We start from the raw sequence: 18,193 nt of genomic DNA on the forward strand, positions 1-18,193 counted from the left end.
AGGCCAGAGAACAATTGATCCAAAATATGTGTGTACCTTTAAAGAGCCTAGAGTTACGACATAACACAAACACACTGGGAGAAAACCGTGTGCTTCTTTCTATAGCATTTTGTTTTTTTAAGGGAACTAATTTGCAAAATCAGTCAGCATTGCTCACCAGGCTTCTAAAATGGTAAACTACCATAGGTACTAACTGCTTTAAGATAAAATGCTAACTTAAGTAATCCTTACCTCATAGCAACAAAATCCTCAAATAAGCAGGTTAGAAAAAGACTTTTGTGTGGAAGAATAAATCTCCCCCAGTCTGAAGGAAAATAGATAGCTTTAATAATCCTCACTTATAACAACTTAATAATGAAGTAAGGAAGAGACAAAGTACTACATATTTTCATAAAATAGGTTATCTATACACAGTCATTTCTCTTCTAGAGATTCTTCTGCCTATAAGACAGAATTCTATTGATGAAAATAAAAGCGAGCCTGAAAAGTTACATTTCAGATTTAGAGACAGTAGGCTCAAGAAGCCTGTGAGAAAAGAAATGTGCTAAGTTTGCAAGCTCAACCTCAGAACTAAGCAACAAGCTGTAGGGGTTTTTTGGGGACATCAAGTTATATATTCTAAGAGATCCTATACATTTAAAAACAAAAGAAATAAAAAAAGACAGATGTCAAAAATTATTCAACTGTTGGTCTCACATTCCTTTCTTTAGTTAGCTCTTTGTGTAAAGCAACTAAAAGGTGATATTTATTCAATATAAAGTTCCTGACTTTTCCACAATTGGGTCGATGATGTAAAAGCAAGAGCAGGAGGATTTCATTTACTCTTCTATAGCACAGCTGAGGCACATGTAACTAAATAATAGCAATTTATTTTTATCACTGAAGGAAAAGACAGCCTTAAATACACTCAGAAAATAGAATGATTTAGACTACAAGAGAAGAAAAGTTACCATTTGCTGATGAGGAGCCTTTTTGCTGTTGGACAGAATGAGCCTCCAAAGGAGCCTATATGAAACCAATGGAACTAGAACTCAATAAAAAGGACACTAGCTGTTTCAAAGGACTTATTTCTCCATCATATAAAAACAAAACAAAAAAAAACCTCTCCAGAAGAACAGGCAAAAAGTTTTCTTTTTCTTCTCAGAACTAAAGAAAGAACAGTAGCAATAATATCATGACATTCAAAGCCACTGCTTTAAAATGGCAGAGAAGCAGCAAAGGCAAAACTTATCCTTTATACCTTTCACTGTTTTGATTCAGTGGAAAGAAGACAGCTTTGTAATTCAGAGAAGGACCAACAGCTGAGAACTGAGCACTAGCTCAGTAATGATCAGCTACTGAGAAATACTGCAGTACCAAACCATCAGCTCAGTTTTCTTTAGGAGGACCAACATAGACATACACCTCAAACCTTTCCTTATCTATTCCCTACATCAGTAAATTTAATTTGGCATTTCAATGCATGCATTTATATGCATATAAAATATTTATACGTACATGGTAGATAACAATCCAACTGTCCTGACACATTTTATATGAATAAAAGCCATGAATTTTAACTATTGAGGTTCTTTTAAAATATCTTTAGCTCGTCTTTCCTATTTGAAATAAGGTTGTTCAGACACTTGAAAGTTTGTTGTTTTGTTGACTAAATCATCTATAATCCACCGAGAACTTCAAGTCAACAGTTGTCACATTCTAATAAAGAGAATGGCAGCATTCAACCTTTACGGTTCCTGACTCCAGTCACCACTGGGATCACTGCATGCCTCACACCTGCTGTAACAGCAAAAAGCAACAAGACATTCTAGCTGAGAAGACAGAAGCAGAGCTTCACTCTCTTCCTGGTCTCTAGCCCATACTTCTCCCCTCTCCTTTTAATGGTAGCACAGTATTTAAGTCAGCATCACTTTTTTCCCCAGTTTTTATACCTGAAAGAAATTTAATCCTACCGCACATTGAGTTTTCAGAACTACTGCATTTTATCACCCCTCAATAATGAAAGAAGTTATTAAACAGAATCATTATCCAGTCTGCTTCAGACATAGAAAACGGCAGACTGAAAATTCACTGATTTCTTTTACAGAGGTTCACTAGAACAACTGAAATTGAATAGCCATATTATTAAAAGACTATAAATGCAAGTTCATACATGGCAGACATTAATCCTTCATCTCACTGAAAGCTCATATCTTAGAAATGTGGGGTTCTGCATCAATGAACCTCTGTGTCAGACTCAATGGCAGTTTTGTGTTAGTGACAAACAGCTACTTGAAGCTGGTTTGAGACAGCCAATGTTTTTAACCTGAGGCAAGTTTCTATTGTAGTGATGGAAATAAAGCTATTAATGAAGTCACCAGTATTTAGCTATTCCTTTTGTGCCTCCCGCTGGTCAAATGTCACAAGTTCTGTGCTGTAGTGCCCAAAACAAAACAAACAAGAAAACCCACATGGGACCACTTTCATTAAGAAAAGTTTTTCCAATTTAGAGACAGGAATAAAGAATCAGTTTACACTCAAGATGAATCATTTGCTAAGCATATATATATATATATTTTTTTCAAATATGCCAATTTTAAAAGAAGCATTTTTGCAACTCAATCTCTTCATGTTTTTTTCTAGAACAGAAAAACCTCACATTCTACACTACTCTCTACAACAGCACACTAGTAGAGCATTACATAATTTGGGACTAGTCCTTTATACTCAGACATTTATTTCTAGCTGACTTAGCTCAAGCTCGAGTGAAGACAAAAAAAAAAAAGGCTGGTATTTACTACAGCATCTTTCCATCGGTGAAGGCAAATAACAGCTTGATGAGATGACGAGAAAGCTTTTACCAAGCACAACCACATCACATACTTGCATATGCATTAAAAATAAAAGTGAAAATGATATTAAATGTACTGTAAAAATAATCCATCTCTTCTTTAGAATTACAGTATGGAACATAGCAATAAAAATGATCTCCTAGGAAAGGTAGAAACATTTATCTCGTTTATTCCATTCCCTTCCCTTTTCACAGCATTAACCATTAACAGCACAGTTTCTAAGGCACAATGGTAATAGCAACAGTATGCAAGGAGATAGCAATGTTACAGGAAAAGATTTAAAAGGCACAGATATCCAGGAGGTCCTAGAGGACAAAGGCACCTGTTCAGCTGTCTTTTTTTTTGTGATAATACACTTTTTTTTCTTCTTACACTAGCAAGAAGAGGACATGATAAAACTATCCTATTAAACAGTGATCCAAGTGCTTGGCAACACTCTTTTCAAGGCCTCTGGAGCCCCTCAGAGAGAGCAATCCATCCTCCATCCTTTTTATTCCAGCCCCACAGATTCAAACAGTGACAGCACTAATGAAGTCATCAGATGCAGAGCCTAGCCACACTTCACCATTGGCCCCTTTCACAGCTACTTCCTTCTTAACATTCTTCTCCATAAAGAGCTGGTGTTGGTATCAGGTATGAAATAGAGGAGTCCTTGAGAGTTAGCTTTTACTTTCATACTATTAACTATAACTGAACTTGGTGTTGTTCTCACTTTACAAATAGAGAACAAGTTGGGAAACAAAGCACAAGTCTAAAAGAAACCACATAAAAATAACTGCTTTTCAGTTCTGTGCATTGGCCTTTGGAGCGAGCTTTATATCTCTTGCTATTTAAAATACTCACCAGAAACTGAAATTTTAAATAGTGTTGTTTCAGACACCAGGACAGTAATGCATTTCAATTTGTTTCCTGTGTCTATTGCCCTGGTGTGCTTGTGAGTGCCAGCTAAGTTTAGTAACTAATTAGACTGGAGTCACAATTCCATTAGAGGTCTTGATCAGTAATTCACTAAGCGGGAAACAAAACATCTCTTGTTGAAATAACTGTAGCTTTATTTGAAGGACTTAAAAAAAAATAATAGAAAAGAGTTTAAAGAGGGAGAAGTCATCCAGCAGTTATACAAACTGCATTGTATGCTTCCATTTTCAAAGCCACAAAATAGGTCACATTTGAATTAAGTGAAACTTCTGGGTGACATAACTATTTTAAATCAGTTGAGCTCTGACACCAGACTAATAGCAATCAAAGATCACCATAAACACAATCTATGGTTCTAATACTAATTTTCTCTTTATACTGACTTTGAATAGTTTCACTATAAATACTAGTATCTGTTGTTGTCAACAAAGTAAAGTAAACAGCTGCAGAAATACTCCAAAAACAACAACAAAAAAGCTAAGATCATTACCAAGGAAGAAGCACTAAGACAAAAGATCTCATGCCTCTATAGCAGGTGCAGCTTATTGGTATAGGGCAATTGAATCTTACAATACTAAGAAAGCAAAACTGCCCAGGGTTTTCTCAGAGAGGTGTATTTACACATCAATGCCATTCCACTATTGCATAACAGATGGTTACAACTAGGGATAAGGGAATAGACAAAAGTATCAATAATTTTGAAAAACAGAGGAACCTTTAAGTATTAGCAGCAAAAAAAGAAACAATTACCTTGGAAGTATCATAGCATTTTATAATGTTGTAAATGTAACTTAAGGATCAGACCTACCGCCTATCTCAGAAACTGCTAGAGCAAATTGAGGTCAGTACAGATCCCAGGCAAAATCTGATCAGGTACCTAAATATTTAAAAAAGAACCAAAGCTACAAGCAGCAACAGGTAAAGCTTTGAAACTTCTATGAATGCTCAGTATCGCCTGGCTGACAAGAGGCACAATTCCCAGACAAACTTCCACCTCAAAGGAGAAAAACAGTGGCTTTTCAGTCTTCTACACTACTGTAGATTGGTCAATGGAAAACAGCTGAGGCAACAGATCAGGCTTGTAGCACTGGTCTCCTGCTTTGCAAGGTTCCTCAACTTGTTAGACAAAGAAATAAGGAAAGGGACAGAAATCAGCACACCAAGCCCTTCTCCCATTTCACTAAAGGAAGGAGCATGATGACATTGCTTCTCCTCCAGTTCAATACATACCTTCAGGTACTTTCATCAACTTTTGCAAAGAAAGCAAAAGGGTCAATGTTCAGAGCCGCTCTTGACTCAAAGAACCTTCACTGACTGTGTAATGGTTGTTTGCACTGTGCTTGGTATTAGGATTCACTGGGGCTTAACAGGCTTGTAAGAACTACCATACAAGAAGATTTAAATAATAAACCAGTATGCAGACAAATATAGTGGCCTTGTGTATCAGACAGAACTAAAATTTCAGTCACTTTGTATTCCTAGAGTCTTCCCAGATCCCCATTTCACTTTGTCCTGTGTCTCTTCTTCAGTGTGTCTATTTGTTATATGCATATCAGAGTTCAGCAACTCCTAGAGACAGAAAAAGGGAAAAAAGCATACAAGTTCTTGAAGAGTAAATAACCCTACAAATCTTCGAAGTGTCTCCATCTCAGGTCTCACAGGCTTCTTGAGGAGCAAGGTACAGAGAACATTTATTTCAACAGACTTTTAACTGCAGCTTCAGAAGTACAAGTAACAAAAACAAAGAATCAGATATAATCTCCTCTGGGCCACACTTTGGAACTTCCTTTCCTCAACTACATTTGAATATAAACACTACTCCATTTTCCATAAAGCTGGCTCTCTCCAAGAAGCCCTCTGTCATCAGCTTCCCAGTCTCAGTAACTCAGAAAATCCCAGCTTGGGGATCAAGCAGGATACGGAGCACGAAAAGTTTCAATACAACTCTGATGACCTATATAACTATGTTCAAAAAGCACAGCAACAGAGAAAAACATTGCATCCCTAAACTTCCAAGCCTGTGCAATTTCACATTCTCTCTCTACTACTCTCTTGTCCCCCCCCCACCAATCTTAATCATTCTCATTTTACTTGTAATACTACATAATTGCAAAATTCATGTACCCTTTTTCCCCTCAGGGAATACAGAGAGCTATAAAAATGACTATGAAGAAGAAAACTACTAACGGTAGAAGGCTCTTGTGTTGTACAATGAATAAGTAGAATTCTTTTACATACTGAATGATGATAATTCAAATGCTTTAATTTGTAACATGTTCTATCTAAAACACATGCCAGGAAAAAAAGGTGTACTAAAAAACCAACATAGATACTGCTAAGCAAGCAAGCACTCTTGCAGTATGCAATGAGATGGTTGACTTGGGAGGCTAATGAATTAGTATAAACAATTTAAATCTAATTTAATTTAACAATGTAGAGCATTTATGCATTACAAAGCAACAGATAGTCATTTACTTCTTCATTAAATCAAAGATAATACTGCTGATTACCCTTCCATGAATTATTTTACTGAAGAAGATAGCAAACACATTTTATATTTAGTCATAAAAGTTCATGGCTAGTCCCCAAACAAGCAAATATAACCAGTGAAGGATACCAGTGAATGTAACATAAACCAGCTGTGTTTTAAGGCAATGTGTTGTTCAGTCAAAACAGATTTTCACATTTTAACTGTTAGTGAACAAATGTTTATATAGAAAAATCAATACAGAATTTTAAGTATACCTTTTGATACTACAAAAGACACAGCATGCTTCTAAAGAAGCACAATTACCATTCATAATGTTTAATGTTTTAAGGTTGTACACCAAGAATGCTGATCATTTACCACAGTGAAAATACTGAAGCAGTTAAAACAGACTATTTTACGGAAATTTATGAACTTGCCTCGAAAGTGTTACCGGTGATATCAAATTCTGGTGGAACAAAGGCACCTTCTGGATCATCTTTGAAAGGAAAAGAAAATGTCTTGGATTAGAAATTAGTAAATGTGCTTGTATATAAAACACACTACCTTGAGTTTGTACCATAGAACTTGTATCACTGTTTGATACACAGGAAACAATGTATTCAGCAGCATTTTGGTTCACTCACGGTCATCTACAAAGAACTTCTTATCCATGTTTCCAGAACTGTAAGCAAAGTGTTATTTTCAAACCTTCTGCCAGAAGATACTGTACGTTTTCTACTATGAAACAAAACAGATAAAACACCCCCAAAGAGATTCATTTAACACTCCTAACCACTTCTGGCATGTCTTCAGACCTTCATGCTTGGACCAAGTTATCATCTAAGCGGGTGTGAATCAGCTATGGCTTGGTTAACAGGATATCTTCATTTGCTGGTTTCCACTGCACACCTGGGTTCAAGCAGCAAAAGCAATGTGAAGAGCTAATTGCCTCCTCTTTCATGGGCCAGCTCAGAACCTTGACCTAGTGTTAATTATGGTAATATATGGAGGAAGGGCATTCCTTATGTGGGTGTTGCCTAGCAGAAAACTGAGCTACTGCAGGAACTACTGCTGACTGAAAAGGAAGGAAGGAAGGAACTTCCTAAGAGAAACTGATATTGCTGCTGCATACAAGCATGCATGTAACATCACAGCTTGCTGATAATTTCTCAATAGGGAGGAAAAACAGCACACTCACACACATCACACTCTCACCATAGTTTTGCTCCAATATAACTTCTGTGTCTGTATTTCAGAAGTGAGATGCAAAACTCATATTTTGAAGACAGTAACCTCAGATGTATGGTGTAAGACTTCTTTGACATGTTTACATATGGCAGCTTCTTTTGTTCCCCTTTCAAGGGAAGAGTTTGAAGGCTGTAAAAATGTAGAGTTTTTAGTAATCAGTAAAGCTCTCTGTATCCCTTAACTATAGTGTTCAAAATAGAGATTTGTCTGATTTGAGCAGACAAGAAGATATCAGAGCCCTTGGCAGAATATCCTATTGGATGTTTGTCACTTTCCTTAGCACAGAACCTGCACTCTGTAAAAGCAGAGGTGACAGGCTGTTCATTTTCTCTCACTGGCAAGGAACTCCAGAGGTCATCATTTTCTTCTGGAAGAATAAATGCATAAGTAACAGCTATGAGAAACCAAGAAAAGACAGCTTCCAGAAGGGCCTTATCTAGCAAACAGTATTTTAACAAAATAACAACAAGATTTCAGGGAAAGGGTAAGAGAGACAAGGACACAGTGGACAGGGGTGGGGGGAGGGAACACAACATGCACTTTTTTTTTTAACCATTCCTAGGAAAAAGGAAAAACACACTTTTAAAGAGAACTCAGGAAAAAAAAAAACACTTCCTTAGAAACTAACACGAAATCAGAGAAGAAAATACTTGTACATCACCTGCATCATATCATACAGGAATGCCCATAATCACACATCCTAAATACTTGAATAGGGCAAACTCCTGGATCAATTGTTTGCCAGCAATTCAATTAGACTAAAACTTTTATGAAGAAATTGATTTTTTCTTTCTCAGCTGCGAGCAAAAATATTAGATGAGAGGAGTCTTTAAACCACTGGATTTATCCCCTGCAACAAGTCTTCCATACATATTCCCTTACGACTACAAAGCCAGTTTTTCTCCCCTTCCAAACTTCAAGTTATGACAAGTTCCTTAAAACAAAGGAAACCAATTTCATGTGACCAAGGACATGGGCATGCAGATACACTGACATACAACCTATGTAGGAGATGGAGATACATTAAATTAACCTGGATAAGTCTTAAAGTAACTAGGATGAGTCTTCTAATCGAACTCATACGAGCCTTTATTGATCAATCACAAACTGAGCACATAGTTTCATGCAGATCTATATTCACCCATCCTTATATAAGTCTCTTTTTTTCTTTATTTTAATTATAAGTCTTCAGAATAGACTACAGTGCTTTACTACAGCCTCTCACTATGAGTTTCCATAGTTTTAAAACAAATTGCCTGGAAACACAAATACTTACCACTGAGTTGTTCCATGAAGCATACATTGCCATTGGTGTTAAAAGCCAGAGTGTCAGGAGTGATGCAGAGCGTCTGGAAGATTGCAGAATGGGCAATGCTCTTCAGAGAATGGCAACACTCCAGGCAAATTGCCCAAATATCCTGCTCAGTAAGACAGCTATCTCGCAGTGACAAAATATCAGCAAGGGACACATTCTCCTGCGAAGACATGAATTCATAAATTACTCCACATTTCATGACATTACTTTGGGTATCATAGATTACATTTGACATAAGTGACTACAAGTAATATTTCCAGCAAGTTCTGAGACTTTCCAGGACACTGATTAACACCCCAAGAAACATAAAATGCACTATGCTGCTTTTAACACAGTAAGTCTCTAAGAAGCACAGTTAACCTGAACAAAGGTATCGCAGTATGTTAACATCAAAAATAGACTTACTATGGGAATTATGTAAGTTACATAAACACTGCATCAAAGTTAAGGAAACAGACCATGCAGAGGTAAAAGCAGAGAGACAAAATTAAAAGTTTTTGTTTAACCCATGTCTCCCTTAAGCTCTCCCTAGTGGCTTTCAATAAAATCCTTTTAAATTCCCTTTATGGTGAAAATTTCTCTAGCAGTGAAAAAGTACCCTCTAAACTGGCCTGTCTTACAAATGATGCTGTTACGAAATTTAGTGGTATAGATCATTTAATAAATCCTCAAAAATCGAACATGCTGTAGGAAAAGCATTCTTAGATATAAAAACCCAAGCATTTTTGTTGTCCTAGGCTTCCCCCTATCCCCAATCTTGGGATCAAGACAATTCACAGACTTAGTTTCTAAGTTATTGTCCTAAAATATTAAATCACCTTCCCTTCACCCTATGATTACAGCAAGGACATTAAGACTAGAGACCACACTTTCTGAATGAAAGTAAGCATACCTTGAATTAAAGAGTCAACCAAACTATAGGTCTATACTTGACGTATAGAAAGTATCTCAATGTCAGCAAAACAGAATGCAAACTCAATTGTAGCGGTTTGAACTTTTAAGCATGGAAACTTGAAAAAACAGTTATAACTGACTTTATGCACCTCATCATTGGAAAACATCAAGATTTCTATTACTATTTACTGATAGGGAAAGTTTGTTGATACATTTTTCAGAGAATCAAGCATCTCATTCATAATATCCTTTAAACAAGGTCCAATCCTTAGTCCAAAATTTATTTTGCTTTTAGACTAAAGCATAATGCTTAATAACTGAGGGGAAAAAAAAACAAGTAGGAAATAAATCATGCTTACTATTATTTGGCAATTGTAATTTTTATTTTCAATATTGTAGTTTTCACCAGCCTAAAGATATATTAATTCACTAATAGAAGTATTAGTGCAGTGCCATCAAACACTCAGCCCTCACTGAGCTCAGTCCAACACAACACAGAAGAGCAAAAGCTGTTACAGCTCAGGTACATGAGAAAGACAATCTCATTTTCTCTGTGCTGTCCTCAGCACTGTATGCATAACATTGCCACTGGATTTTGAGGATGGATGAGAAAGCTTTGCACGTTTTTATGGGGAACTCCTTTCAAGCATGAAAGTCAGCACAGAGGTTCCTAAATTTGAAAATGCAAACATATGAAAAGGAGCTGGCCACAAAACATCAGGTTTTAAAGTTGACCATGCTGATAGATGAGGACAGGTTTGGGAAAGAAAAAAAACCTGCTTATTCTAGCACAATGTAATTTTTTTGATCAAAGCAATAAGACAGTTATTTTAATTCTTCTAGGACCATGCAGCTAAACAACTACGTGGCACGATGGTATTTTCCAAAGCTACAAAGAAATATGTCATTAGATGCAAAATCACTGTATCCATCATGTGCATATGGACACAAAAGGCTCAATTTACAGACACTATATGAAATAAATATAACCTGTAAAGTTTAGGAGAACCTCCGTATTAATTTGCAGTCACAATCAGGACTTGATAGAATTTCTTTTGAGTCAAGCTTGAGTTGAGTTCTTGAGCTGATACTCATCACCAGTATCTACGTTTAAAGCCACAAAACCATCTTTGTACTGGGGTGTAAATGAAGGATGATGATCTCATGCCAGACAAATTTATCTTCTTTCCAGGGAAAGGGAAAGTTTTGTTAAAAAAAAAAAAGAAAAAAAGAAAAAAAGGAAAGGCCTAAGAATGCTGAATTCATATTCAGTAGCTTCTTTCAGCTATGGACAGACTGGCGAAGATAAAAACCAAGAAAGACAACAAACAACAACAGAATGGCTACACAGTAAACCTTTCCTTCCAAGGACACAAAGCTATTTACTTCATGGAAACAGTGCATTTCTCAAATGACCACACTGAGCTATCTTAGCTACCAAAGTTGCTACTGCAGCACAGCAACATCCTTTTAGAGAATGAAGCACTGAAAATATTGAGACATACATTTGCTTAGTTTCACTACTCAAAGCTATGAAGAAACAAGTTATTATTGAGGAAAAACAAACAAATCTTTTTCAGAACATAACAGCATCTTCTGGCAAGCTGAAGCTTCTGGCAAGCCATAGCTACAATATTTTGGTCGACGGAAAATCTACAGGAAAACTTGCCACTGTTACAGACACCTTTTCTCACTTGTCTCAACAGGAAAAGATACTTGCAAAAGCCATTACTGTTTAATAGCTATGAAAAGTTAATAGATCAGACAACCATACTTCAATTGTTCACTTTAGTTCTCAGTTTTCCCTTGTATTTTCTTCAAAAGTATAATGCAGCGCAGTAGCATATGTAAAAAAGCAGAGAAAACAAAGAAAACAAATTGGATACAGAGAACTTATTAAAAATTTAAAATAAAATATTGAGGAGTTTCAGATAAAGGAAGTCCCAGCTAGGAAAGACATTTTAAATACACTGTCACCCTCAGTATTTCCTACTCATTTGCCCAGGCAATATCCTGCTTTGCACACTCAATACTATAAACCACATATGCCACAGTCTCTACTCAATGACTAAGCATCTAGGAGTACTTCAGGTGCCAGAAGGCTGTGAGTGCTAAGTCCTGTTATCAAGATAGTGCACACAAATCTCAAAACAGTCTGTTCTACAATTGTGGAAAACATGGCAAACATCGTTCATTAAATTCATCAGATCTGAAGAAAAAACATTTTGTTGCCTCAGTAAGTTCACTAAGTACTCTTCAAAGGAGTCCCTTTAAAAAAAAAAAAAGTTCTCTATTCACCAGGTGACCACCAGGTGGTCATTCTCTCAACAAGAATATTTGAAAACACTCATGTGTTTGGAGAAACTAAACAGAAGGGGCTGATGGAAATCCACAATCACAGTATGCATCGAGCCAGCGAGAGAAATGGGCTCAGGCCTTCCTCACGCAGAAGAAATAACTGACCTTCTTCCACCCTGAGCAAGCACTTCTGGCATTTAAGTGAACCTGTAAAGAGAAGGCCACTGCCAGCTTCCTTCTGTGTTTGGTATGGGTCAGTCTGAGAAAGCCTACCCTGAGCGCTAAGATGAGGAAGAGTACCCATATGAGTAATAAACACAAACCCTAGGTCAAGAGCAGAAGAGTTGGGTCAGGTTCTACCAGAAGGATGAAACTGCTGAGCCAGGAGTTGGTTTACGGAGCCTGGGGGGACTTCTCATTTCAAACACCTCTACATCTTGATTCAGCTGGGGTTCTTGGACACCAAATAAGAGACCTTTACAAGGTTTGGTTTGGAAAACAAGCCACTCATATAAGGTTCATCAAACTTTCACTTCCAAGTTTAATCAACTTACCGTTGTTTCACCCAAACATTCAGAAGCACCTCATGTGAAAGGATACAGAGAGCAAAGAGAGAGCAAACAAACAAACAAATGCAAAACCAAACAGATCCACACAAAGCTGACTGCAGAACCAGCTACAGGTAATTCAGCACAATAAAGAAACAGATTTGATAGCTTTTTACACAGTTTTTATTCCCTCTTGACAAAGGTGTTTTTACACAGTGCAATAAGAAATGGCTGTACAAGGACCAAGCTGGTGCTATACTTTTGCCCTTTTAAGAAATTACCCTTGATTGAGTACTATAAAGAAACACACTTCTTAACTGCTGTTAGTCCACAGTCACGCCAGGAAGCCACGAACGAGACGCCCCATCCTCGAGTACCATGACTTTGCTGTTGCATGGAGCAGGCGGAGGGGATGGGCCAAGCCCAACTTGGAAGCGGAGATAACGGGGCAGAAGGGAGCCCCGGGATCGCGCCAGAGCAGAACGGCTGTGTCACCGCGGCCTGGCCGCTGCCGGCGGGCTGAGCTACCGCCGGGCTCCACTAGGGCTGCCCGCCGTGCCGCAGCGCAGGCAGGGGCAGGGGCCGGGGCTACCGGGGCCCGAGGCAGCCTCACTTCAGGCGTCCGCAGGGTCGGCTGCACCGGCTCCGTCCCCGCACCTGCCACACTCACCTCATCCTCCAGCAACGTCGGCAGGGGCTCGAAGTCGTAGCAGTTCACCTCCGCCTCCTCATAAAACCCATCCTCTGCAGCAGCCTCCATTCCGCCCGGGGAGAGAGCAGAGGTTTCACACCCTCACCCCCGCCGACGGCTCATCCCCACGCCCGCCTGCAGGCGACCCCCGCGGCGCCGAGCACACCCGCCTGCTTTAACCCCTTCGCCTCCCGGCGGGGCTCAACCACGAGGCGCCCCCTGCGGCCCGCCGCCGCCTCCCGCCTAAGCCCTCGGCTGGGGCAGCGCTGCCATGGCAACGCGGCCCGCCGCCGCCTCGCCCGTGCCGCGCGGCCTCACTGCGGCGGCTCCCGCCCTCCCGCGGCGCCGAGCACACCGCGCAGCCCGCCCCGGGGCGTCCCCGGCGAGCGCCTGGCGAGAGGGCGGCGGCGTTGCGGTGGCCCTGAGGGGCGCGCCCGCCGCAGTGCTGGGCCCCGCGATAGCGCCGTTCAGCCTGAGCTCGGGTGTCTCCAATGACGGGGCATATCGTGCACATAAGCACGAACAAAAAATCCGATTTTTCTGTCTGATCATCTGCTTTAGTTTGTTAGCCCTAACATTTTGCTACCCAGAAGACCTAAAATAATTGTATTAATATTCATCAAGCAAAGCAAGGGTTTGTGTATTCTCCTTCAAAAAGATTAATACTTATTAAACTAAACTTTGACAATCACTGTGAAACAAACATAGATACTTTGATTAACTGCTCCATAAAAGTCATCCTGAAACAGTTGTAAAGTCCAATCTGACCTGAAGAAGAGCACTGTTTCACTTACAAAACATTCTTAAAATGCGTTTCATCAGCATATTTGGCCATACATTCTCCTCAGATAGCATGATCTACCTAAGAAGAGTTGCAAATGCTGTACACTTGTGGGCTGGGGTCTTAATTGCATTGATAAGAAAAATACATGAGAAATTGTACCAGTATGTAAACTGGGTCTCTGAGCTACATTCATCTGTACATACCTCTCACATCAGCACCCCATTGCAGTCCTCACTTGAGCAGTCATAAGCACTTTCATGAAATGACAGTTTAAGTCAAACCTATGGATGCTGCATGGAAGCTCACATGCTAGTTTTGAAAAGATAATAGTTTTGTGTTAGATAATCACTCGCTAAAAGCAATCAGTAGTGGTGGTTGGGCATTTCCCTGCAAGGTTAGCACTCATGTTCAGACACATGCCCTGTGTTAGTTGGACCTGGGGCTTGGGTCAAATCTTGGGTAGTTTTTGCCAGGGTAAATGACTAACTGCATCCAAGTGACCTGAGATGCTTGAGACCTGTCTCCTCGTTATCCTGGTTAACTTACTTGCTCTACTGAGGTACCAGTTATACCAAGTGGAGTATGTATGGAGTGGAAAGAAAAAGGGAATAAATATAGAGGGAGTGAAATAAACTGTATTCCAGGAGACAAACTGGAATAAACACAGAATTCCCCTATAGACCAAAAAGTTGCAGAGAATTTAGCCTTATCACAAGTGCCTTGACAAGCAGGACAGAACAGTCGCTGGAACTGATGTGGTTTCATAGATTTTCCTAGAAAAGTTGCAATAGTAAATCTCAGATCTCATCTGTAGTTCTGTTTTGTTTCCTCCTTGGCCTCCTCGTTGAGACAGCTGTCAGAAAAGTCAATGTAACTTGTTTGATACATTCACATAACTCAGTTCTCACACTAGAATATTCAGTCTTAGCATCTGCAATTAATCATGGTCCATGGGGATTGTTGGAGGACATGTAACACTCTATGGTTCAATATTAGAACAACAACAACAACAACAAAAGAAGTGTTTAGATGAAGCTGTCAGTTTGTCTGCAATCACATTTTCCTTTATTTCCTTTCCACAGTATTATTTAAGAACATTAAAGTTTGTAAAAGTTCTTTATACAGTAGCAGTAGGCTTTTTTTGAAAGATGTTTTGATGGATGTTTGACTATCTATGGAAATAATCTTCTGAGTCTAAGGTTAGCTGAGCATGCAAGTGAATATCATATTAAAAAGAGAAATATATACAGCATCAGTCAGGTCCTCAATGGTGAGTGTTCTCAAAAGGCAGAAATAAAAACATTATTGTGCACTGATAATATTCTTCTGCCTGAAAAGTAATAAGAAATGTTAGCATAGATTAAAGGAACGAAGGAGAGGTTTTATTATCCTGTGATTAGATTCTGAACATGAACTGGATCTCTTTATAGTAATTACAGCAGGAATCGTAACTTCTAGATATGTTACTTCTTTACAGTAGATTAGAGATGAAAAAACACTACTATTGTAGCTGTTATACATGAGAAACCATTTGACCAAAAATTCACTGAATCACCATGAAGTTTTTTTGTTGTAGATCTGATGTGTGATCGTAGGCACTATAGAGGGACCGGGCCAAATATGTCAGATTTCTGTCTTCTTGCAATTTTAGAGTGCTCCCCTTAAGCTGTGTTGAATTTGTAGTAAATGCAGTTAGGACAGTTCTCTAATTTTCTAATAGGTTGTGTCTGCAGCAGAATAGCTCTCTAGGTTTGTTTCTGTTAGCAGTCAATAGCAGATATCCAGAGAAAAGTGTATAAACAAGTAGCCATACACATCTGCTCTTCCAGTACAGTCTCAGACAGCCACATTTTTGATATCCCTAAGACAGTGATAGCATCTGTTGGTTTAAGAGGCCTGGAATACTTTTCTTCAATGAATTTGTTCATTCACTCTTTCAGTCTGTATTTTTTACTATCTCTCATGTCCTACTGCAAAATTCTTCAGCTTATTTGCGCAGTGCATGAAGTCTTTGTTTCAGTTGATGCCCCTGATTTTTTGTATTGGAAAAAGTAGATGACAGACCCCCTGTTTATCATCTCTATATCATTCATGATACTACACAGTTGTTTTTCTCTCCTAGTTAAATCTTTTCAGGTTGAAATATCCTGGTCTCTTTGCTCACTGACAGAAGAGAAATTATCCCATGGCTTTGATCATTCACTTCACAGTACTTTTTATAATTGTTTCATTATGCAATTAAAAATTGTGGAAGAGAAGGCTGGGACCCAAATGTATGAATGAATAAACGAGCGAACGAATAAAAGAAAGAACTGATATGTAAATTAAGGAAATAATGATTCTTGAAAGCTTTTTGAAAATAATGTATTAATGACCTGCAAAGTAAGGATTTCTCTTAAATATGATTAACGGATTTAGTTATGAGCCTCACTCTTTTTATTTCCAGGTATCTGGATTCATGATGTGTTTTCCAAAAATAATTCAATGAGCACTAGTCACTGAGAATAAATCCGTAGGAATTCAGAGGGTTACTGCCAGCACCTCTATCTCAACAATCTAAACACCAGTCACAAGAGAAAGGAAATTGAATAGAGTACTCCTGTTATGCTGCTTTGTGCTACTGGTGGTATCTTTCATGTTGCTTTGTAAGTTTTTCCTTTTCATTACAGCACTTTGGTTATTCTTCTTTATAGATTATATAATCATAATTGACTATAAAAATTTTGGAGTACCAGCCTTGTAGATGAAAGGTACACATTTGTTACGCTATAATTAGATTTTGCATTCTCCTTTTAAGAGTTTTTTGTTTAATGGAAGTCTGCCTGAAGGCTCTCATTTCAATTCAGTTTGGATGAGACTGTGGGAACTGAAGGAATTGCAGTATAAAGAATTGGTTCTTGTGTGCTTACAACATAGTCTTTTCGACTGTTTGGCTTTTGTTAATCAGAGATCACTTTAATGCCACAGGCTTTAGTACCTTTAGTCTATGAAACTACTGTTCTTCCTTTAGCAGTTATATGTATTTCAAGAAAGGGAAAAGCTTTCTGCCAGTTGTCAGCTGCTGCTGTCTTTCTGTGTTGCTGCTACTGCAAAACCTGAAGGTATTCAGGGGTAAAGGCACTGAGACACTGCAATTTTTAAACCAGCCCCAATTGCTGTCACTAATTGTATACAGGTTTAAAGCTGCTTCCTGAAGTGGTAGATTAGTTTGTATTCCACGTACTTCAATCTTACAAAGGCAGTAGAGATTGGTATTCAGAAATGCAAAACTAGCACATCTTCCAATGTACCTGAAAAGGATTGGACAATTATATGTACAGACTACATACTTTATGTGGAAATCCACATATAGGCATTCACTTTTCTTGGGGTTAAACAGTAGAAGTGTGAACTTCAGAATCATCAAGCACAGTCTTTGGTCATTATAGGCACTGTCACATCATTCTTTTTCAGAAATGTTTCAAACACTATAGCATGTACATGCTAGGAAACTTCTGATTTCAGCCTTCATTTATACTCATTCATTTTTGTTCCAAGATTCTCTTTTAGCTTTTAATCTCAGTTCCTATTTCTTTCCAGATTACATTATGTATACATCTGTTTTCTTGCCTTTGACTTTGTTTTCCTCTTTTCCTAACAGTTCATTTTCTTAAAACTGTTCTAGTTACGGCTGCTTTTTTACTGCATTACACTTTGTAGTTTTATAACACTGATAAATCTTAATTATATAATTTCCTCAGGTGTTTAGGAGATCTGATCTTTTCAGTAGAGTGCTCTATCATATGCCTCCTTTGTGTATATTGGTGTATTTCTTCATAGAGCATTGTTCAGTTTTTTCATCTTCATGGTTTTCTCACATGTTCACTGCCTAAAGACTTTGATTTCATTGTGTCTTCTCTCAATAGCTGTTTCATTTGTCCTCATTTGAAAGACTATCAGAAGATTCTTCTCTCTTCTCCATGGGACATTTTTCAGTCATCTAATATGCTCACCTGATGTGAACTGCAACTGCATTTCTTATTCCTGCATTCTCTATTCTATGAACTCTACTAGATGGGACTCCCAGACATAGATAGCTCACAAAATGCATAGTTAATGCACTTTGCATTTATGCATCTCCATTTTCTTTGTCATTCTTTAAATGTCCTATGCTGCTGCAGTTGGATATTACCTTCCTGCATCATCTGAAACACAGG

The 18,193-nt window shown here is 38.4% G+C and overlaps 1 protein-coding gene across 2 annotated transcripts in view; it reads right to left on the reverse strand.

Annotated features, from left to right (window-relative positions):
• KNDC1 (kinase non-catalytic C-lobe domain containing 1) overlaps positions 1 to 13,475 on the reverse strand; it is a 58,875-nt gene extending 45,400 nt beyond the window's left edge. For both annotated transcript variants that reach the window (XM_004942165.5, XM_421694.8), the window contains exons 1-3: positions 13,193 to 13,475; positions 8,744 to 8,942; positions 6,657 to 6,715 (exon numbers count right to left, since the gene is read on the reverse strand). In XM_004942165.5, coding sequence (XP_004942222.4) covers positions 6,657 to 6,715; positions 8,744 to 8,942; positions 13,193 to 13,282 — 348 coding nt within the window. In that variant the 5' untranslated portion in view covers positions 13,283 to 13,475. The remainder of the gene's footprint in view (positions 1 to 6,656; positions 6,716 to 8,743; positions 8,943 to 13,192) is intronic.
• Positions 13,476 to 18,193: the final 4,718 nt, after the last annotated feature.

The sequence above is a fragment of the Gallus gallus genome, chromosome 6, assembly GCF_016699485.2.
Source record: "Gallus gallus isolate bGalGal1 chromosome 6, bGalGal1.mat.broiler.GRCg7b, whole genome shotgun sequence".
Taxonomy (NCBI): domain Eukaryota; kingdom Metazoa; phylum Chordata; class Aves; order Galliformes; family Phasianidae; genus Gallus; species Gallus gallus.